Genomic DNA, 23,406 nt, shown 5'->3' on the forward strand with positions numbered 1-23,406 from the left:
TGGTCATCGAAGTGGACGCCTGGTGGCCTTTTTTCTCAGAATCCATGCCTCGTCCCTCTGGTACCCTCCCGTACACTGAGAGCTAGCTCTGTGACTCAACTGTGGCCTGCAGAGTGCTGCAGAGAAGGAATGAGACCTCCTACTGGGATGAAAGCAAGTACGTGTGGTCAAACAAAAAAGAATGAAAGCAAACATTGAGGCACAATCTCAGAGTAGTGTTTGACTCTGGTGGGGATGAGAAGCAACTGCACTGGGGAAAAGAGGGAGCCTCAAGTAAAGGGGCAATTTCACTAATGATGGTTAGCTTCTTAAGTCATGTGGGAGCTTAAGCAGTTGTCCATTTTATTATGTGATACGATTTATGTACATTTTACAAATACTCTTGGTATGACTCACATATGGCATTCAAACAAGATAATACTAGAAACAATAGCAATATATAAAATATGCCATTTTTCATGGGCAAAAAGGTATTCTCCTTACTACCTCTCTAAAATGCATCTTTCATAATGTGGAATATGTTTTTATTTAATCAATTGATTTTTTTCCTTTTCATTTACCATGGTGAAATCTTTCCTAGATCATAATTTTATTTTTCATATTTTATTTTTTGGTGATTCTGGAGATGAAACCCAGGGTCTTACACATACTAGACAGTGTTCCACATCCCTAGTCCCCTGGCTCATAATGAAATTTCCCATCTTCTTTCCAGAAGTTATTCAGACATGAAAAAATGTAATGAAACACAGACCTTTTATTCTTAATATTAAGACTATGCTTTGGCCTCTAATAATTTTTATCCTTTTTAGTTTATGAGGCATGGATTACTTTATGGTGCTTCTGTTTCTATAGAAAATATTCAACTAGATTTCACTTTTTGGGAAAAGAATGTGAATAAAAAGTTGAAATAGGCTCTCATTTGCTTGCTTTGTGTTCCACTAGATTTAGAAACTGTATTTATGTATGTCTGGCACTAATAGTAACAAAGAATATTATAATATTCTTAATAGTAATAATTTGACATTGTCAAAAAGTGTAGTCAAATTAGTCATGCAATTTACACACATTTACTCATATTTATTTAATTTACCTAATGTTTTTAAAGCACCATGTTGCAATTGTACTAAGGAATAATAAATGGAAAAGAGTATACATATTATTATTACAGTAAAATACAGGTTGTGAACAAAGAATGGGCTGGCCCAAAGAGAAGAGTATTTAATCTCTCCTAGAGATCTCCAGGTGTCTTCACCAAGAAGGAAAGAGCTGAACTGAAGTTGACACAGTGAGCAAGAGTTCTTCAATTAGGTGTGGTAGAAAAAAGATTTCCTAGCAGAGAGATACTGTGCATAGGCAAAGAAATGGAGACTGCCAGCAAATTTGCAAATGAAATGATGACAAGAAGCTGTTTTCCCATTACACACTCATACACACACACACAGATACACACAAACACACACACAGGCACTATATCAACTCCAGAGCTGAAGAGAAAAATCGCTTGGATTTATAATAGAGGATCACAAAAATCAAGAATTCTCTTCCCTCCCTAGGGAACTTGAGCAACTGAGTCCATGGACATCCCTTTTGCTGCTGGCCTCTTCTCTCTGACCCCAACCATGAACCAGGAACTGAAAGCCAGAGTTTAAATCAACAGCCTCAAAGTGGGAGCTGGAACTAACTCAGTCATAAGGCTGGAATCTTGGAAAGGCAGCACTGGCCATGAACATGAAAAATAACAACCATTTTTTAATTTTTCTTTTCTTTTTTGTAAACTTTCATATTATTTATGTTCAATGCTGGATTTAAAAAAAATAAGAGTTTTCCATTCTTCATATCTTGAATTTTACTTTATTTAAATCACCTTTAGCTTTTATCTACTTATCTATTTAAGAACATATAAGTACTACATTTTTTGAGACCTTGTATTTTAAAAAAAAGCAAAACACTTTACTTAGGTTGGGTGACAATTCTGTTTCCACACGTTTCCCTTTAGTTCTCTGAGGTTTGGGTCTGTTCCCTGCCACCCCGGTTCCCCTCCCTCCCTGACTGCTGATATTAGTGCTGCCAAGAATATGACTGAGCTCACATTGATTGTATTCCTTTTAGCTTAATCTATTTTTTGCTGATGGAGGCTTATGGAATTATGTTTTATTTAAACCTGCATTTGAGTTTGCCATGCATGTTAGTCCACTTTGTATTGATGAAAACAAAATACCTGACAAGAACAACTTCGAGGAGGAAAGGCTTATTTTGGCTCACAGTTTCAGAGGTCTGAGTCCATGGTCAGCCAAGCCCTGGGCCTGAGGTGAGGCAGAACGCCACAGCAGAAGAGTGTGGCAGAGGAAAGCTGCTCAGTATGGCAGCTGGGAAGCAGTGTCCCCCTATCCCCAGAGACCCACCTTGGACGAGGTCCCGTCTCCCAGCAGTCCACACATCAGTGGGTCAGTCCACTAATGAGGTCAGAGCCCTCATGATCAATCATTGCCTCACAGTCCCTTCTCCAAGTCTTGCTGCATGGGGACCATGCTTTCAACACTTGAGCTTTGGGAGAGACATTTTGGATCCAAACCATACCACCACATCAAGTCTAGAAGTAAATTGCTTGACATGATTTTTTTCTAGTCATCAGTCAGCACTTTCTAATTCAAGGCTTTAATCAACATCAGAAAATTAAATTCAATTATACCTTTGATTATTGCTTTTTTATGATTGGTCTTCTTCAAACGAATAATTAGCTTACGCCACGTTGTAATGATTCTTTATCATCCCTTGATCCTTTTTCATCTGAGCTTGTTATCTTATACCACCTCATCCTGATGTTCCTTTGTCTTTTCCAGGTTTATTCTGATAACTTTCTGCCCCTGGATTTTTCTTTCTTTCTTTCTTTTTACATTATGCTATTAAACTCACAAAATAGAGTTCTATAATAATCTCCAATACTCTATAATTTTTTTTCCAATGACTACAAAATATCAAAATGACAGTCTCTCAGTACTTCTGAGTTTTTTTATGTTGTCTTTGCTCTTCTTGAAATCTTGATTTTTATTTTCCTAAAACTCCATGTAGAAATTTTTTTTCTTATTCTCGGTTAAATATTCACTCACTATTTTCAGTGGTAGTCACTTGAATCTTTTTCTCAGATTTGGAGGGAAATTTCACATGCAATTTTTAGTGTGTGGCTATTTTTCCTTAGTGTGATTCGTCTGGACTAAATGGTGACCTTCTCCTACATGTGCTGACTAGGTTTCTGAGACTGTCAATAGGACGAGTGCATGAAAATGTGTCACCTCCAGGACACGTTTGTACCAGGCTTTTATTGGGTCTGCGTTTATCTGTACATTTGTGGGAGTTTCATTCCTGATGATTCAATATATTGCCTCCAATTTCTCTCTACATTCTGCCCTATTGTTTGTGAGGGATGTGGAACTATATAAAAGGAGGGGCAAATGAACACTGATCTAATAACTTCAAAAGTTGTATTTGTGGATAAATTTAATTCACCACATAAAATGAATTAAGAACAAGAATCATGACTGTCTCAATAGATGTAAAAAGGCCTTTGATAAAATCCAGTACTCATTCATATAGAAAAAGCTGGAATGAACCCAACTACTTTGTATAACTATAGAGCTCAATAAAAAAAAATCTGGAGAAAATTGGGATAGAAGAAACTTATCTCAACATTACAAAGGCTATATATGACAAAATCAAAGCCAAGAAAAAAAAATGGAAATTCCTTTAAAATCATGAGCAAGAGGAGAATGTCCAACCTCTCTATTTCTATTTAATATAGTTCTTGAAATTCCAGCCAGAGCAATCAGGCAAGAAAATTAAAGGGATATAAACAGGAAAAGAAGTCAAATTATCTCTGTTTGCTGATGACATAATCCTATATCTAGAAGAACCAAAAAATTCCACCAGAATGCTTCCAGAGCTGATAAATGAATCCAACAAAGTAAATAGGACACAAAATCAATACTGATAAATCAGCAGCTTTCCTATTCTCCAACAGTGATTTTGCTGAGGAAGAAATCATAAAAACCATCCATTTCATAACAATATCCAAAAAATTGAAGAATTAATCTAACCAAGGAGGTAAAAGATTTCCACAACACAAATTAGAAAACACTGAAGAAAGAAGTTGAAGAAGATTGGAAAGATCTCTCATGTTCTTAGATAGGTAAAATTAATATTGTCAAAATGACCATAATACTAGAAGCAATCTCTAGATTGAATGCAATCCCCATCAAAATATCAATGACATTCTTCACAGAACTTAAAAAAAAAAAAAAAAGTCCCTAAATTCATTTGGAAGAATAAATGACACAGAATAGCCAAAACAATTCTGAGCAAGAAAAGTGATGGAGGAGGCATCACAATACCCAATCTCAAATTATACTGCAGAATTATAGTAAAAAAAACAACATGGTATTGACATCAAAATGAAGACCAATGAAACAGAATGGAAGACACAAAAACAAACTCACATACTTACAGTCATTTGATACATGACAAAGGTGTCAAAAGTACATTTTGGAGAAAAGGTAGCCTCTTTAACAAATGGTCCTGGAAAAAACTGGATATTCATATGTAGAAGAATGAAACTATTTCTCACCCTGCAAATAAGTCAAATCAAAATGGATCAAAGACTTAGGAATTAGACCAGAAACCTTGCAACTGCTAGAAGAAAACAGAAGATCAACACTCCATCATATAGGTGCAGGCACTGACTTTCTCACCAAGACCCCTAAAACTCAAGAAATCAAACCAAGAATCAATAAGTGGGATGCCATCAAATTAAAAAGCTTCATCACAGCAAAGAAAATGATTAAGGGGATGAAGAGAGAACATACAGAATGGGAAAACATCTTTGACAAGCAATATCAGTCTATAAGGAACATCTAAAAAATTAATATTTTGGCAAAAGAACTAACATTTGTCAAAAGAAGAAACACAAATGGCCAACAAATACATGAAATAATGTTCAACATATCTAGCAATCAGGCAAATGAAAATCAAAACAACACTAAGATTTCATTTTACTTCCGTCAGAATGACAATTATCAAGAATACAAATAATATTAAATGTTGGGGATGATGTGGGAAAAAAGGGTACACTCATCCATTGTTGGTGGGACTGCAAATTAGTACAACAACTATGGAAAGTAGTATGGCGACTCTTCAAAAAACTAAAAATGGAACCACCATAGGACCCTGCTATCCCACTCCTTGGTATTTATCCAAAAAACTAAAATCAGCCTACCATAGCAATATAGCCACATCAACCTTTATAGCACATATAAACAATATATATCTCCGTTGCATATATACAGCCATAATGAAGAAAGAAATTATGGAGTTTGCTGGTAAATGGATAGAACTGGAGAACATCACGCTGAGAGAAATAAGCCAGACTCAAAAAATCAAGTGTTGAATGTTTCTTCTCGCACGTGTAAGCTAGAGAAAACCAAAGTAAAGGGAGTGTGGGACAGGGATCGGATGCCACAAGATATAGGGAGAATCATTGGAATAGAAGGAGATTGAGAGTGTAGGAGGAGAAGGGACAAGAAAGGGGAGAAAATATGGAATTAACAAAATCATGTTATATACAACTATAAATATATCACAGGGAATTTCACCTCTATCTACAGGTAGAAAGTACCAATGAAAATAAATAAATAAACATGCAAAAGGAAGATCAGTAGGGTGGAAGAAGGAGAAAGGAGGAGGGAAGAAGGTATGGAAAGGTGGGGGAATAGGGAATGAAATCAAATTCCAAGCAAGTATAATTTTGCAAAATAAACACAACTAAGTACTATGTATAACTAGAATGCTTTAAAAAGAATAATTAATGAATAAAATGATGGTATCTATGGATTATAGAGGTAAATTTGTGTTCTCCTTAATATATATTAATCATGGGATCAGAAAATATGGACAGGCTTGGTTTTTCCTATTATCTTTCAAGCCAATGGAGTTGCTTTGTTTTATAATGTAAAATACATGCTAGTCACAAATTATGTTTATTGATTCTTACTGTATAGTCTATACATACTAGAAACACTTATAGTTTCTGGCAATAAGTTACCAGTCAACTAGAATCCATTTTGAGGGTTGTTTAAATTCTCATCTTTTTAAAAAATATAGGTCTAGATATTTATGTTGGGAGAGAATAAATTTCAGTCTTTAAGACTGCTATATTTTAAGCTGGAATCTCCAGAATTCTTCAGGTTAAACGTCACTTTAGCACAATATACAGGAGAATGGACTAACTAAATTTCCACTTGGTATATACACAATATATATAATTTTGGTAACAAAAGATATATAACTAGATCATGTCTATATTTTTGTGTTCTCTCTCACTTATCTTACACCAGAGTATTCTTGATTGCTTCCTCCAGCCAAATCCCAACATTTTACTCCTGCCTGCTTCCTAAGCTGCACACATAGTAGCAAAGAACAATCTACTTTCTCAATTTCTAGCCTTGGTAGCCCCAATCAAAGAGATGATGGCTATATAAAAGGTATGTCTGGAAACAGAGATATGTGAATCCAGGTCAAGATTACCCACTTGTTAGCTTTGGGCACTTAAATGAGTTCTTAAAATCATTGAGTTTAAATTCTCTCACCAATAAAATAAGATTGGATGACATAAGGTACATAATTAATTTGGCACATAGTAGCCTCTCAATTAAAAGTAGTTTTTGTTTCAATTAAGTTTCTGCATCTTCTAGTTTTTCAAAGAAAAAAAATTCCTTCAGAACTAATGAATAAAAAGTTCCTTTCTATCTTTTTTATTAGGAAAAAAGGGTAAATATTCAATGAAAAGATGGGAAATAAAGAGTACTATTAATTGATATGTTATAATTGTTGTTAGCATTTTCTTTCTGGTTAATAACATGTATATTTGACTTATTGGTGAAGATTGTGTTTAAGCATTAAAAACTGGAAGAAGGAATCTACCTACAGGTAGATTTATCTATAGGGTAAATATTAATTCAAATTTAACTTCTTTTAAAAAGTCAGGTCATTTTTTTCCTTAAATTATCAGAAGATTTTTAAATACGTTAATTAAAACCACTATGCCACATCTTTGTAATCCATCATAAGTTCTTGAAAGGAAGTATTCATTCTACCTCTTTTTTTATGCAATTTACTAATTTTATTATAAAGATAACTGTATTATTATTATGCAATAACATCAATCATTGCATAGCCCACTTTGGAGTTCATTAGAACTAAAATCATTTCCTTTTGTAGATCAATAATATTTTCTCTCTAAATTAAAGATATTTCATAGTATTTCAATACTGATGTCTAAATAGAAGACATTTTATTTCCGTTTTTAATCATTTACGTTTCTTTGCTTACCACCGTATCCGTGAGCAGCAGTGGGATCTTACCGGTAGAAATACAGAGGTGGGATCCTGTTTGTTGTGGCAGTAACTGCTCTTTTATGATCTTTCTCAAACACAAGATTCTTCTTATCTGGGTGTGGAGAACAAGGTAGGAGTACAGTAATTGGCTTCTGGAAAGAATGCGTTGATGGGTGCTGAACTTGAAGCAGAGGACTTGTGGACAGAACGGGGCAGGAAGCCTCTTCCTGTGCTTTTAAGTATGCCACCAGAGAGGGGTCCACTGGTTGGATCTAAACAAAGGCAAAACACCATTAGCAAAAGATATAAAATATTAGCAAATATTGCAAAATATCATTCCTAAGCCATTTTCTTAAAATTTGACAGGACATAGCTTTGTGCATTACTGTGTACATTGTGGACTGGAAACACACTGTTATATTAGAAAACTGCCTCTGTATCCTTGTTTATAAAGTCCTTCTGAAATCTGGGTTCCCTGTACTGTGTTATAAATAACTGAGAAGCACTCTAAATTGTAGGCAACAAAATGACCTAGAAAACAAAAGAGACATTTTATATAATTTCTAATTATAACTATTGTTAAGTCAAGTGATCTTTAGAAACTGGATAAACAAGACTATATTTATTTAAGTGTTCCTCACATAAGAATGGTTAATCGTAAAAATAGCTAACATAATTTCAAAATTTGTGGAAAATATGAATAAAATATTCATATTATGTTTTCCTCCAATCTTTCTGCTTCACTTAGCACTTAGGATAATAATTGGGAGAAAAATGGGGAAGAGTTGAGGCTAGAAAGGAAATATTGAAGAAAGAAATCTTGTAAAAGTTATGCTTATACATCATTATACACTTTGAAGATAGTATTTGTGTATGTTACATCCTGATTGCAAAAGGCTAATGCTTCATAATTAAATAAAGTCAAAGTCATAATAAATATTTGGATTGATTAGCTGTTTTTTTGCCATCCTCTCAGATGCAAATCTTGAGTTATGTAAATGTCCCCAAATCTGTCATCAATTGTTTTATAGATACTCAACACTGTGTTTGTTGATATAAAAAAGACAAAACAGTGCAAACGACCAGCTGGGAAAGTCTTTCAAACATGGCATGGTTTTGTTTGGGAGTGAAATTCGACATGCTTAAAATCATAAATTCACTGACATCACTTCATGCTACTTTGTAAAAAGTATAAAAGAAAAATCCATTTATTGTTACATGAAATATTTGCATCTTGTTCATTCTTTAGGGCCAGGAGAGCTAGGAGAAGGAGCTAATCAATTTCTAATATTTACCTTTAATTGTACCAGCACCGATGAGCTGAAAACTCCTGGCGGGTAACTGAAGGATATTCGGGAATCCACGCTTGACTTCACAGTGAGGCCTTTCTTTGTTACTGTAAAGGACTCTCTCTTTAAACAAGACACAACTGAAAAGATACCCAACTTGTAAACTTTCACAGCCGCGCAGGTTCCCTGTGTGGATTATAGGCGTTAAAACAAATACAGCTCTGTCTGGGGAAGTACATGCTGTCCATACTCTGTGAACTCTCCAAAAAACCCATACGCTGTCAATATGATTACCAGGATTTGGAATGACCCCATTAACTGGAAATGGGTCCTTCATGAGATCAAGTACAAAAAACTAACTAAAAGTTTCTCTGATTCAGGTTTGCACAACACACACAAAAAAGAAAGTACGTGTATTTTTAAAATTAAATCCTCCCACATGTATATGTATGAGAAGTGATCATATTCAGTATTCTCACAAATATTAATTGCTTCTGGAATTCTAGTCTCCTTTACCAGAATGGATTTTAAATACAGGTCTTTATTATCCAGAACATTCAACACTGTCGAGGGGTAGAATATCATTATTTGGGTAGTTTATGCAAATGCTGGAGCACCTGTACTGTTATCAAATTCTTCCTTCTGACAGCTCACAATCTTTTAGGGTGCCAAAATTAAGTCATTTTCTCTATTTCTCCCTGTGCATGGGAAGAGATGACTGCAGAACGATACAATTTGCGTTTCTTTTTTATGTAGTGACATTCAAATGTGTAATCATATATGCAGGCACATATTCAAGCTTTTTATATCACACAAAAAAGAACTGAGTACATAAATGAACACGAAATGACCTACTCATATAATCTCCAAAGCTTAAAATGAGGAGGCAGACTTAGAAGTAATTCGGTCTATTCATGCTTGCCCAAACACCAGCCGGACTCCGCCCTAGCATGAGTGGATAATCATGCACACACACACACACACGAACATTTCAAGGACAATCACAATGGAAAATAATCTATCATTTGAAAGCTGACTGAGGAAGAGATTTCATAATATCACTGCATGAATTTGTTGTTGGGAAAATTCAAGGCATGAATGTTCTCAACTGGCCAGAGGGAAATAGTGAGAAATAGGAAAGAAAAGTCTCCTGGAAACCAAAGGAGGCCACCATGCATGGAGAATACATTTGGCAGATACTGGGCAACAAAAAGGGGTTTTAGGAATGAGAATCTTTAAATGTCATAGGACCCACAGAAAAATCTGGAAAGAATCCAGGATTTAAATTTTCTTAGGCTAAAAGCTAAAAAGCTAAAAGCTAAAGCTACCATAAGAATACTATAAAAAGAAAAGTATATGATTTTATTTTTCATGATAGACAATGATTCTCTTTTTCTTTTGCTTTGATCATTCATATACTGAATATCTTTCAAACCCATTTTGTGGAAAGTACACATGCTGGGAACAGGTTTTACTTTACTGTGACGGTCACACAGACTGGCTCGACTAAAAAGTCTAATAAAGGGCAATGTGGATCAGACTTTTATACTTAATCACTTGCTAGACTAAATATAAAGTGTGTTAGTTGAAATGAATTGGAAAGAGTGATTAGAATAAACTTTGTTTGCTTATTCAATTGCATAATCTTGTTTGTCATTTGGAAAGACCAAAATCAGAAAAGGTAGATAAATATAAAGATTCTTGACATGCATTCCCTGCCCTATCATCCCATAAGAAAACTTAACATAAAGGTGGAAAAGATAAATATTGTAATAGGTTAAAAAAAGTACTATGGTCCATAGAAGAACCTCAAATATTAGTCCCTATCAATTCTATGGAACTAAATTTGATAATTATGTATATTCTTTCCTTGCAACATATGAATTTGGGACCATAGAGAGTTTCAGTTATTACAGTGAATTCAATAGTGAAAAATGATAATTAACAACTAGCATGTGTTTATAGGTTTCCCCTTATCCTTTAAGTGTGTTATCTACTTAAATACTTACAACCTTGTCAGGTGAACACTATTATCGTGTTAATTTTTCAGATTAAGAAACTAAGTCACAGGAAGGGTTTTCAATCTACCCAAGTTCAAGTTGCCAGAAAATGTAGGAACCAGATTTCAAACCCCACCAATCTTTCCTCGCTGCACAAATCCTTATTACCACGTATACTATCTTCCATGTACAGGCTAAATTCCATTTATAGACTCAATTACTAGGTCAAGGTATGCACACACACATGCACACACACCCAATTTTTCATTTTTTACATATTTTTCAAGCCATGAATGATAAAAATAAAGCCACTATCACATGAGGATTTTAACACTCTTAAATTTAGATGAGTCTAACACATAAGATATGCTGTTCTAAAGCTAGACTAAAGTATGAAGCTAATTAAGCCATGATGTTGCTTTTGTTTCCCAGGTGAAAAAATAATATTTGCTGAGTCCTAGACCCAAGTTCTCAATTCCTGACACTGGCAAGTCATTTCTGCTCTCTGATCCTTATAGATGCAAAAAAAGTGTAAATGTACTGGCACAAACCTATTCACACTTCACTTTGTTACCAATGGAGCAACTATATCTACACTACAAGATCTGTTAGTCTGCCAAACAGCAAATTCAAAGGTAGCCAAGGATTTACTGACCTTGTAACTTCCTCTCATTCCTTCTAGTGAATCTGGGGTTAGGTAACTTGATTGAAGGTTTATGTCAGACACTTTCACCATGATGTCTCTGTAATTTCCCCTGTAACGTGCAGTAAATGGAATTGCAATGCATATTGGAAATGGAATTCTCTCTTCCTTATCTGAGCATTCAATAGAGATGACATTGCTGACCAGCTCTTCATTATCACTCACTATTAAGCAACTCATGCTGTTAACTATCCGGCACTCTAGCTGCTGTAGGACAGGTGATGGTGCTGTAATGTAACAAGACACTTGGGGGTCAGACTCCTCATTCAGCATAAGGTACCTGCAGAAACAACAAAAGGTCATTTTTCCAATAATTTTATTTATGTACTTTGTAGCTTTCTGCAGAAGGGCACAAACTCTAGAATACATTGCCTTGGCATGAACCTCAGTTCTCCTTATAAACTCTGTAACCTTGGGAGAGGTATTCAACCTGCCTATTCCAGTTTCCTTAACTATAAAGTAGTATTAAATGATTTTTACCTCATAGGAAAGCTGTGGATTAAGTGACCTATTAAATATTAAGTAATTTGAAAGTAGGCATTATACTATATGTTAGCCATAATTATTATTTATTAATGTGACTACTATTATTATTTGATTGATTTATTCCTCAGTATTGTTCACTCCATAATAAGAATGTGAAGATTGCTGATGCTTCTTGATGGACCAAGAACTAATTACTAAATGGTTTTCTACATTATGAGGTGAGGGAGTACTTGAATACAAGGTATTAAAATTGTGTGAACACACTAGATCGAATAGTGATATGTACTGTATTTTTAAGAAAGACTTAGGTACAGAAGATGGAATTCACAATTAATCACAGTAATTAGGAACAGATTATTTATAATTCCCAAATAATTATTTCAAAAACTTAATTTGACACTTTCTTCTTACTTTTAACTATTATCATTACCAAAGATTTTCAAGGCCTTGTAGATTTGAACTCAAATTTGAAATCAGTCACTTTCTATTAGTTGGACCATAGACATCAGTAATTATAATTAAAATAGCTAAAGTTTAATGTTTTCTGTGGACCAGGTTTTAAGTCTACATAATTTCATTCAACCTTCACAACTATTGGGTCAGGCAGGCACTACTATCATCACCATTTTACAGAAAGAAAACAGGCTTAGAACACCTACCACAGGACTGGGGATGTAGTTCAGTGTAGAGTGCTTGCCTCATGTACGTGAGACCCTGGGTTCCATCCCCACCACTGCCAGAGAGAGATGGAAGTGGGAAGAAAAAAAAGAAAGGAAGAAAGGGGAGAGAGAGAAGGAAGGAAGAAAAGAAAATTTACCTTGCTACAAATCTCACAGGTTGTAAATTTTAGAACCAACAATTGGCTCCATCCATCTTTAACACAAAAACTCAAACTCAGATTCCAAAGTACTGATTACTTCATCCATAATCATGTGTTATGAAGACTGACTAAGATAAAACATCTAAACTTCTTATAGTAATGAGTTAGCATGAGCTGGATGCTCAGTAACTGTTAGGTCTCTATTAAAACTACCAACTTGAGTTTCTCCTCTTCTTCTCTTTCTCATTTCATACTAAGGAAATTATTGAAACACAATAACAGTAGAGAGAAATAATAGGATCTATATATAGCACAGCAATATTTTCTAGTTACAAAATAATCTGGTTTTACCCGTTTGTCAATTTTTGGTATATAGAATTTTAAAGGGCACTTTAACACAGAAATCTGATGCTAATATTGCAGAGAGGGTCATTTATTTATATTCTGAACTCAAAGTGAGAGGGAACCAAGAAAATCACACAGATCATAGGTCTGCTAGGGTATTCTCTAGTAACTGGGATGATGGAAATTCAGAAAATGAACGTCATCCAACTGAGGATACAGTGACCCCAGCTTCCTGTAACTTCAGGATTGACCCGCCTCTGTGTCTGGAAACTATCTCAATGCACTGTCCTTCCAGGAGCTATAGTTTCCAATTGACAGATGGAGGAGGATGAGGAGACTTATAAACGCTTCTATTCTCCTAAACCCAAATAAAATATTATCTAGTCTAGTCACTAAAATAAACTTGTTGGTTTATTCTAGTCTTATTTCTCTTTTGGGTACACACCAGGACAGCTACTCTGAAGGAGACAGGGTTCTTCTGGAAAGCTAACCATAGGGAAACCACAGCAGATTCTGAGCAAGGTTTTGTTTATGACATTTGTCTTTTATGTGGCATGATGGCTTCCTAGCCTGGGGAACTGGAATGAATAGTCATCTTCTTAAACATGCAAGTCAAGCACAATTGATTTGGATGCCACAAAGAGGAAATCGCTAACCCAGAAACACCTAAAGGAGAGGGAGTGGTTCGGGCCTATGACTCACTAACCGATGTTTTGAGTCATTTCTGAATGTGAGGATATGAAGTGTCGATGTTTTTCTCAACAGAGATGGGTAACCACATACTGAAAACTTTAGCAGTTGGTTTGCAGGGGCAGTCATTCTTACAAACTGTGGAGGGCCTTCATGCATTGAAAGACTCATCCATACAATTCATTAGAGACTTACTGTGGAGACATCACAGCAAAACTAGCCCAACCTCTTAGTTTCATAGATAACTGAGGTCAACATGAGCAAATGGACTTGCAAAGATTCCCAACTCTGTTAGTGATGTTGTCCTGGAAATGGCACTGTAAATTTATCTGAGAAAGCATCAACATATCATGGCAGTGATGTGGAGCAGTAGGTGAGGAGTGGTGGTGAGGAGGAGGAGGTAGGGAAAGTGAGGGTAGCTGGGCACAAACACCTGCACAGTGGTACAGTGCTGGGCCCTTTCCATGATTTTCTCCTCTGACCTTACCAAATATACCCAGGAAGTGTATATTATTTCTACAAACAAGAAAAACGAGGCCAAGAATGAAGCAAATTGCTCAGGGCCACAGAAATAGTGCAAAAAAATAAATAAATAAATAAAAATTAAGTCTATCCAATTCCCAAAACAAGTGGTCCCCCCATTGCTTCTAAGGGTGTTATGTGTATCCGGGAAAATATGGTTTGTGGATATTTTATTCTATCTAGACAAATACAGGATTATTATAATCATATGCAAGGGCTATAATTCATGAAGTCCATTGGATTCATATCTCTTTCCCTCTTTTTCTTAAGTCATGGACATTTAGAGAGTATGACGAGAACTCTTTAAAAATTTCCAAGGGGATGAAATTGGCATGAACATACACAATCAAACTTAAGAACCTCCCAAGGCTTATCCATGAGTCTCCAGAGCTCAGAAGACACAGGTTAGAAACTCATGGTGATTTTCTTCAAGATAGAAAATGTCCTCTTTTTTTTTTTTTTTTTTTTTTTAACATTCTGCAATCTTCTACTTTTTTCTTATAATTCAAGAAGTAGTGATTTGAACAATTGTTTTTCACTACTTTCTCATCTAGTTCATCCTTTAGTACTTTAAAGAAACAGTTAATACATTTGTTTTCTAAAACTATAAGAAACAAATAATGTAAGTAATGGCAGCCACACGGATTTCTAAGGGGGTAATTTAACCTGAATTACTGACTTATGATATCTGTCAGAGAAATGACATGGAAATGTAAAATACTCATCCATAAATATCACATGTTGGTATGGTCCCAATGCTGTGTTCTCCCAAAATTCATATGTTGAAATCCTAACAACCAAGGTGATAGTGTCAGAAGGTGGGCCTTTTGAAAAATGCTTAGGTCGTGAAAGTAGAGTCCCGATGAATGGAATTTGTGCCTTAATAAAACTGGCCCAAGAGAGCATTTCCACCCCTTCCATCATGTGCAGACACAGCAAGAAGGAACCAGCTATGAACCAGAAAGCCCTCACTAGACATTGAATCTGCCAACCTTCTCTCTCCTCTCAGCCTCCAGAACTGTGTGAAATCAATTTATGTTGTTTAAAAGGTACCACTTCATGGCATTTTGTTATAGCAACCCGAATGGACGAAGACATTCCCTACCTACAGAAACACACAAACTAGTAGACATATATAAGCACATCTCTTATTGTGTTTACTTACTCCTTTTCCATTATGCTACTCTTTTGCTTTAGACTCTCTGAATCACTGGGAAGATGATTCATAACTTTATTGGAGATATCCCATGTTGTTGAGGATGTGGTAATCTCTTCTCTTTGGCTTTCTGAAGTCCCTTGAATTTCTCTTTTTGTTATCTGGATTATGTCATGAATCTCCTCCTTGTTTCCATTTATGTTCTCAGCAGTCACGTGTTCTATTTGTTTATCATCTTCATTTTCTACATTATCTGGGAACATGGTGTTCTGTGACTCTTCTTGCCCTGTTACATTTCCATTCAATAACACATTGTTTTCTCTTTCCACTAATTCAGAATTTACATGTGTTTTATTTTCTTTTAACTGGACCTGATTTGTGTAATGGCTTTCCTCCCCATTTGTAGGAGAAACAGTAGCTGTTTCTATGACATTTAGTTCCCCTCTTGCAGCAATGTCTGTTGCTTTGGTGTTGTGAATGGTGGTCATTGTCCGCTGTGGAGTATGTTCATCATGCATCCTGCATAAATTACACATCTCCTTTTCTTCTTTCTTTAGAAGCATAGCAGTGTTCCCCAAATGTTCCTTCATTTTCATGAGGCATTCTATGAAAGTAATAATTTCTGCACAGACACACACACAAGAATAAATACAAAACTACACCAAATTATGCTTCTCCAATGAGATATGGCGAGAAAATCTTAGAAACCTACCAAGACCCTCACTGAGTACTTAAGCCAACCTCCTGAAGAAAGGATGATTTACACAAGTGACACTTTAAACACTTGTAGGAACTAGAAATGAGCTACTTTTGAACATAGTACAAAAGAGTACATCTAATCCCTCTTGCTCAATAAAATGCTTTGAATTTTGAAAACAAATATCATGATCTCCTTCTCCCAGATAAGAATTGAAGTCGTCATTTCCCTCAATCATTCCTGTTTTGGTATGATTTTGAGATTTGTTCCCTTGCCTCTAAGGTACTACAGTTAATCAATTATCCATATAAAATGCTGAGCTTAAAACTAGTTGAAGTTAGTTTTGGATGAAGCCTGGAGAGCAGAAATGCTAAAGTTATGTTATCTGTGCTGATAGAGTTGGGGGAGAGGCTGTTTTCTCCTATGAGAATTGGATTAGGTTTATACTATTCCTCCCTCTGGACCTGTGATCATTAGAAATTTTCAAACTGGTTTTTCAAAGAACAGCTCTATTCATACCAGTTCTCTGATAGGAACCTATGGTGTCTGTTCAAAGGCTGCTCAGGGAAGTCCAGCCTCTTCACTTCAGTGTAAACCCTTGTTAGGACCTGATCAGATGCTATCTGTCACTCCACTCCCTTTCATACCATTCTCCTATCTGTGTATCCCTCTTCTTGAAACAGAGAAGGGTCACCTGATGACTGCTAGCATGCTTAGCATCTCATTGGTCTTTAGAATCCAATTTTGAGCTAAGGGATTTGTGATTTAAGGGTCCACAGTTCAGTGTTTTCAGGATCATCACCAAATCATCCCTTCACTAGTCTAGGCTTAACTTTGGGTTCCAGTTATGACAACTTATTCTTTGTCTTTTGCCTGAGACCCTGTCTTTATTTTGGACTCCCTGTTTTCTGGTAGCTGAGGACTTGTCTTGACATTGCCCAAGACCTCGTTTGATGTTCTCCAGAGACAGTGGAGACCTTGTCATGAGCTTCAAGTGACAGCTCCTGGGTCCTGCTGCCTTTGGCAGATTTCTTTGATGCCCACTATTTATCCTCTAGATTGAGTTTAGTAACATTTACCCAGCATTCCTGGTAGATTGAGCTTGAGCCCTCACCTTTGCACTATTATTTAGAGCTGGACTTCGGGATGCCACCTATATTCTTAGGTAGAGAAACTGCTGTTGTCTAAGACCTTATTTATCACATGCCACAGTATTCATGCCTCACTGTATGTTTCAGCATCTTTAACTGGGCCTTTTCCCAAGAACTTGCCCCATGGGTGCAGAGGATCCTGTTTCCTATTCCAGGTTACCCCAGCCCTCCAAGTGCATTTGTAGTTAGTGATCCTGGCTCAAATGACTCTAGAAATAGAATGTCATATTCCAATATAGAAAAACTGCTTTCTCTGCCACAAACTAGGCCTATAGTTCCCTACCTCTAAGCCTTATGTCCTGCTAATAATACCTCAAGACTCTCAAATTTCTAATTGCCTAAATCCATTACTTAAGTATCAATTCAAATAGAATTTTCTGGCAAAATTCTTAAGTCCCCACCCTAAAAATAGGATCCTGTCTGATTCTGAAGATATAAGACCTCAGTCTTCTTTCCCTAGTGGGACCAGCTTCCCAGTCCCTTGCATTATTGTACATTTGTCTTACCATTTTTCCCCTATTATATTACCAGTTCCTTATAAACAGAGACTCCACCATAGGCTTGTTAGTCTGCCTGTAGCATCTTTTAGATATTGCCCTAACAATATTTCTTGGAGAAAGGAATACACCAAAAAGATACTTACCTTGCCTCCAGATACATGGGTTCTCCTTGTCAAGCAGCACATACAGCTGCTGGGAGGTGGAATGCAGGGTCCCTGCAGTGTGCTCCAATAGTTGATGAAGAGCACCACTGAGCTCCTGACCCAGAAAGACCACTGTGGTCATCCAGGTGGCCGCCCCAGCCCCTTCGCAAAGGTTATCACCCAAGAGCGCCTGCTTTAGCATTTGGTTTTGTCTCCAAATCTGCTTCAATATTTGGCCTAGTTTACCTGAGCCCAAGTCTTCAGTATCCATTTTGTGCTCCAAAAATAATATGCCTCTTTCCTGCCAGCAAAGCCTAAAGGTTTAGCTAATTCAAACTTGGTGATGGTTATTTCTCCTAAAATCTAGGAGAGGATCCAAGTCAGCTAGCCAAGCACTTTCCTGCAACATAATAGTTTATTCAGCTTGTTGTTGACCAGTGAGAAGTTACTAGGTGACCACAGGAGAGGCGTTCCTGAACCCTGGTGCTATTATGTACAGAATAGATTAATCACAGATAGAACTAGTTCACACAATCCAACTCGCCAGCTCAGTTTTGCAAATTCAACACACTATTGAAGTCCCAATTCTTTTCAGATCTTGAGACAACAAAATATGGGTTCCAGATAGAAGGAGAAATTTGTCAAAGGTAAACAATTTTATTAGCAATAATATTGCTAACAAAATTCATGTATACATCCTTAAAAATACTTGTGAATGAAAGAAATATGATGTTTGGTTTGCTTCAAAACAAAGTATAGAACTGGAATATAGATAAAATAAGATCAGCTATAAAAATTGATGGTTGTCAAAACTGGATATGGTTACATATGGGTCCTTACAATTTACAATTAGTATATTTGTATAGTATTTTATAGTAAAGAGTTCAAAGAAAAAAAATTCTGCTGAAGCAGATTCTACTGCCATTGTTTAGGTAAGTATAATTAGTTCTCTCTTATATGGTAAGTTGGCAGAGAGATTGAGATAGGAACTTGGCCTTTTTACTCCTTGATAATTTTCCTTTAATTGGGAAATACCTCCTCACTAAAAGAAGGCGAACCTGAAGAGTGGCTTTCTCTGAATGAGCAAGGAGTCTTTGCCATATATAATTAAAATACAGCTTCTGCAAGCTCTCACCACTGCTGCCCGATCAATGGGCATATTGCACGCGGGGCCACTGCAGTACAGGACTCCATGAAGGGACCCCCAGAGAGTGTGCACCAGAACAGCCTGCTTCTGGCTCTCCAACCCTCCTCCCTGAAGAAGGGAGAACATACACCAAAGGGACAGAGTGGTACATTCCAGCGAGGCTCCTGTTCCCACTGTTGTACTGGAGTGAAATGAAAACTTTCCAAAGGGGACCTGGAATGTTTCCCTCCGGGGGCAGCACAGTATCTCATCTTAAGCACTGGGGCTCTTAAAGTCACACCCATGACACCTGCAAGACGAGATGGGAAAAACAAGCTGAGGGAAAAAGATAAGAATGAAAGCCACAGACCTGGGCCCAAGAATCTAATGGGGGAGTCGAGGAGCAGGACGGGGACTGGTGGCTCCAGAAAAGAGTCTCTGCTGACCATCTTGCTTTGCAGTGACCTTATCTTCACTGAGAAAGGAACCTTTTTTGAAATATGACCTTCTATTCACGGAGAAAGGAAGCTTTTTTGAAATATGAATCCATATCACATCATGGATCACATTTTTAAAATATTTTCAGGCTCTTCTCAATATTAAAGACTTTCTGGTTCCATTTTAGTTTATTTTCTCTAACTCCTGAAACATATGTGTAATTCCCAAAATAATATACATATGGCTTCAATTCAGTGCCAATTCTGAAAACCTTCCATTGCATTTACACTGGGCCAAGCACTATTTAAGTGCTGGGGTAGGGGAACTTCAGAGAGAAATAGCTTTATGAACAGATTATTACAAAACAGCTTAGATTGTTGAGAGCTAGAGCAGAAGTATGAACAAAAAGTATCAAAAAACTTTAGGAGTAAAATATTAATTTTGATTAGAGGTTTAGATGTTTGAAGGATTTGAGCAGGCGAGAGAACACAGGGAGGGGACATTGCAGTACAGAAGACAATGTGATCAAAGGCTCCGGTGCAGAAAATTGCACGGCGGGATCACAGAAGGCAAAGAGTGGCTTCAGAGGAAGGTTTGGTTTGTGAGTCAGGCGAAGTAGCAAGAAGGACAGAGAGTCGGGGAGAGAAGTTAGGATTTTATTTTGCAGATGGAAGAGAGGAAATAGTTTCAAACGAGGCTACACTATGACTACATCTGTGATGCAGGGAAGCCCATGGCTTAGACGTCAGAGGCAGAAGAATTGGGAGGACCTCTAGACAGGCAAGGAGATGCCTTATCAGTGAGTTGAAGTGGAGTGGACAGAATTTCCAACTGTCAGGTAGACGGAGAGGAATAGAAAGCATTGAGAATCCATCCATTCACTTAATTTAGAAATATTTCTTGATCACTGGTAAAAGAATTGTGCTTGGTGGTGGCATATAACTAAAATTGTTAGTTTAAGGAACTCTGTAGATGGTAAATCCATTCAGGGATTTAGGAGGAACATTGGGATTAATGGGCAGATAATATGATTAACTTTGGATTTGTCGAGATTCAGATAGTCCAGAACAATCCTTTACAATGTGCTTTTAGATGAAAAGTCATAATATTTCCATATTTGAATATCTTCAGTAAATAGGTGGCGAATGAATTCCTGGAAGTAGAAAAGATCAAAGAATTTATGCCATGTCTATTTTTAAGTGTTGAATGAAACTGATAAAGAAATGCCAGATCACTGGACAAATCTACATTCATTTCCTCATAGACATGGGGGAAAATCCTTTCCCAGGCAGGGAAAAAAAAAAAGAGTGAACAAAAACCCACGACCTTTCTTCTCAGCCTCAATAATGTTTGCTGTACTCAAGCCTCAACTTGTTCTGTCTAGCTTAAGAACATGTAATATTTGTAAAGTGAGACCTACCACAAGTCACACTGCTTTGACTTGTTAAAACAAGCACCCGCATGTTCCTGCATCTCATTTTCAATTAATTGATGTCACTAACCACAGGAAGAACTGACACTTGCAAGTTAACTGCACAAGTTCATCTGGATGGTTTTAACATTTGATTAGCATCTTCACTGTGGCTGCCAGTCATGATTCCTTTTACTTTCTTACTGAAAATTCTGTGCCTCCACTGACGTTAAAGACGTTAGAAAACAGTCTTGAACTCATACAAAATATTATGTGGTTGAAAGGACAATAGTATTTCTTCACATCAAAAGCATCAAAATGTGCTGGAGATAAAATTTAGGTAGGCAGGGTAGTCACTACTTTACTGTCTGAGGAAATGCAGCTGTGCAGTAGACTGGACCACCTATTGATGCTAAACAGGTGATGAAGATAATAAAGTTTTGGGCCTACTAAAGTGTGCTATTTCATGGTTTTGTGGCAGATACTGGTGGATAGATCCACTGTAATCAAGAGAGTTATGTATGCTTGAGGTACTGTGACTATGAGTCTATGGTATTAGTTCTCTTATCTGATGTTTGCCATTTTCTTCTGTAGTTGGTTACATCAAAGGCTTTCTGTAGGAAGTCCAGAATAATTTTGCCTCTTTTTAAAATTCTTATTGAATGTCTGTCTGTTGTCTGAATACAGTCTCATACAACTGGAAGAAGGGTAGAAGAGGAAGGAAAAGGAAATTTTTTTTTGTCTTGCTTTCGTTTTCCCCCAATATCTTAGTGCACTGGAAAAAATGCAAATGAAATATAAGAATTTTCATTATAATGTGCCTTGGTGTGGGTCTGTTGTAATTTTGTGTATTTGGAGTCCTGTAAGCCTCTTGAACTTGATTTTCCATTTCATTCTTCAGATTTGGGAAATTTTTTGATATTATTTCATTGAATAGGTTGTTCATTCCTTTGGCTTGTTTCTCTAGGCCTTCCTCAATCCCAATAATTCTTAAATTTGGCCTTTTCATGATATCCCATAGTTCTTGTAGATTCTGTTCATGATTTCTTACCATCTTCTCTGTTTGTTCAGCTTTGTTTTCAAGGTTAAATATTTTGTCTTCAATGTCTGAGGTTCTGTCTTCCAGGTGTTCTATCCTATTGGATATGCTTTCTATGGAGTTCTTAATTTGGTTTATTGTTTCCTTCATGTCAAGGATTTCTGTTTGGTTTTTTTTCAATATCTCTAACTCTTTATTGAAATGATCTTTTGCTTCCTGTATTTGCTCTTTTAACTGTCGATTGGTGCGATCAATCAATGCTTGCATTTGCTCTTTCATCTCATCATTCAATGCTTGCATTTGCTCTTTCATCTCATCGTTTGCTTCTCTAATCATTTTAATTATGTACATTCTGAACTCCTAGATCAATGCCCATAAATCCAACGCATTTTTATACATAAGTGATGAATCTTCAGAAAGAGAAATTAGGAAAACTACCCCATTCACAATAGCCTCGAAAAAAATAAAATACTTGGGAATCAATCTCACAAAAGAGGTGAAAGACCTCTACAATGAGAACTATACAACACTAAAGAAAGAAATTAAAGAACACCTTAGAAGATGGAAAGATCTTCCATGTTCTTGGATAGGAAGAATTAATATTGTCAAAATGGCCATACTACCTAAAGTGCTATACAAATTCAATGCAATGCCAATTAAAATCCCAATGACGTACCTTACAGAAATAGAGCAAGCAATTATGAAATTCATCTGGAAGAATAAGAAACCCAGAATAGCTAAAGCAATCCTTAGCAGGAAGAGTGAAACAGGGGGTATTGCAATACCAGATCTTCAACTCTACTACAAAGCAATAGTAACAAAAACGGCATGGTATTGGTACCAAAATAGAAAGGTAGATCAATGGTACAGAATAGAGGATACGGACACAAACCCAAATAAATACAATTTTCTCATACTAGACAAAGGGGCCAAAAATATGCAATGGAGAAAAGATAGCCTCTTCAACAAATGGTGCTGGGAGAATTGGAAATCCATATGCAACAGAATGAAACTAAACCCATATCTCTCACCATGCACGAAACTAAACTCAAAATGGATTAAGGACCTCGGAATCAGACCAGAGACTCTGCAGATTATAGAAGAAAAAGTAGGTCCAAATCTTCACCTTGTTGGTTTAGGACCAGACTTCCTTAACAGGACTCCCATAGCACAAGAAATAAAAGCTAGAATCAACCACTGGGATAGATTCAAACTAAAAAGCTTTCTCTCAGCAAAGGAAACTATCAGCAATGCGAAGAAAGAGCCTACAGAGTGGGAGAATATCTTTGCCAATCATACTTCAGATAGAGCACTAATCTCCAGAATCTATAAAGAACTCAAAAAACTCTACTCCAAGAATTCAAATAGTCCAGTCAACAAATGGGCTAAGGAAATGAATAGACACTTCACAGAAGAAGATCTACAAGCAATCAACAAACATATGGAAAAATGTTCAACATCTCTAGTAATAAGAGAAATGCAAATCAAAACCACCCTAAGATTCCATC

General features: G+C 36.5%; 1 protein-coding gene across 1 annotated transcript in view; it reads right to left on the minus strand.

Moving 5' to 3' along the window:
• DTHD1 (death domain containing 1) overlaps positions 1 to 18,205 on the minus strand; it is a 72,418-nt gene extending 54,213 nt beyond the window's left edge. The window contains 5 exon segments of the mRNA XM_079152806.1: positions 7,410 to 7,654; positions 8,678 to 8,857; positions 11,327 to 11,654; positions 15,403 to 16,015; positions 17,885 to 18,205. Coding sequence (XP_079008932.1) covers positions 7,410 to 7,654; positions 8,678 to 8,857; positions 11,327 to 11,654; positions 15,403 to 16,015; positions 17,885 to 18,155 — 1,637 coding nt within the window. The 5' untranslated portion in view covers positions 18,156 to 18,205.
• Positions 18,206 to 23,406: the final 5,201 nt, after the last annotated feature.

This window comes from Sciurus vulgaris, assembly GCF_902686455.1.
Source record: "Sciurus vulgaris genome assembly, chromosome: 9".
In the NCBI taxonomy this organism is placed as follows: domain Eukaryota; kingdom Metazoa; phylum Chordata; class Mammalia; order Rodentia; family Sciuridae; genus Sciurus; species Sciurus vulgaris.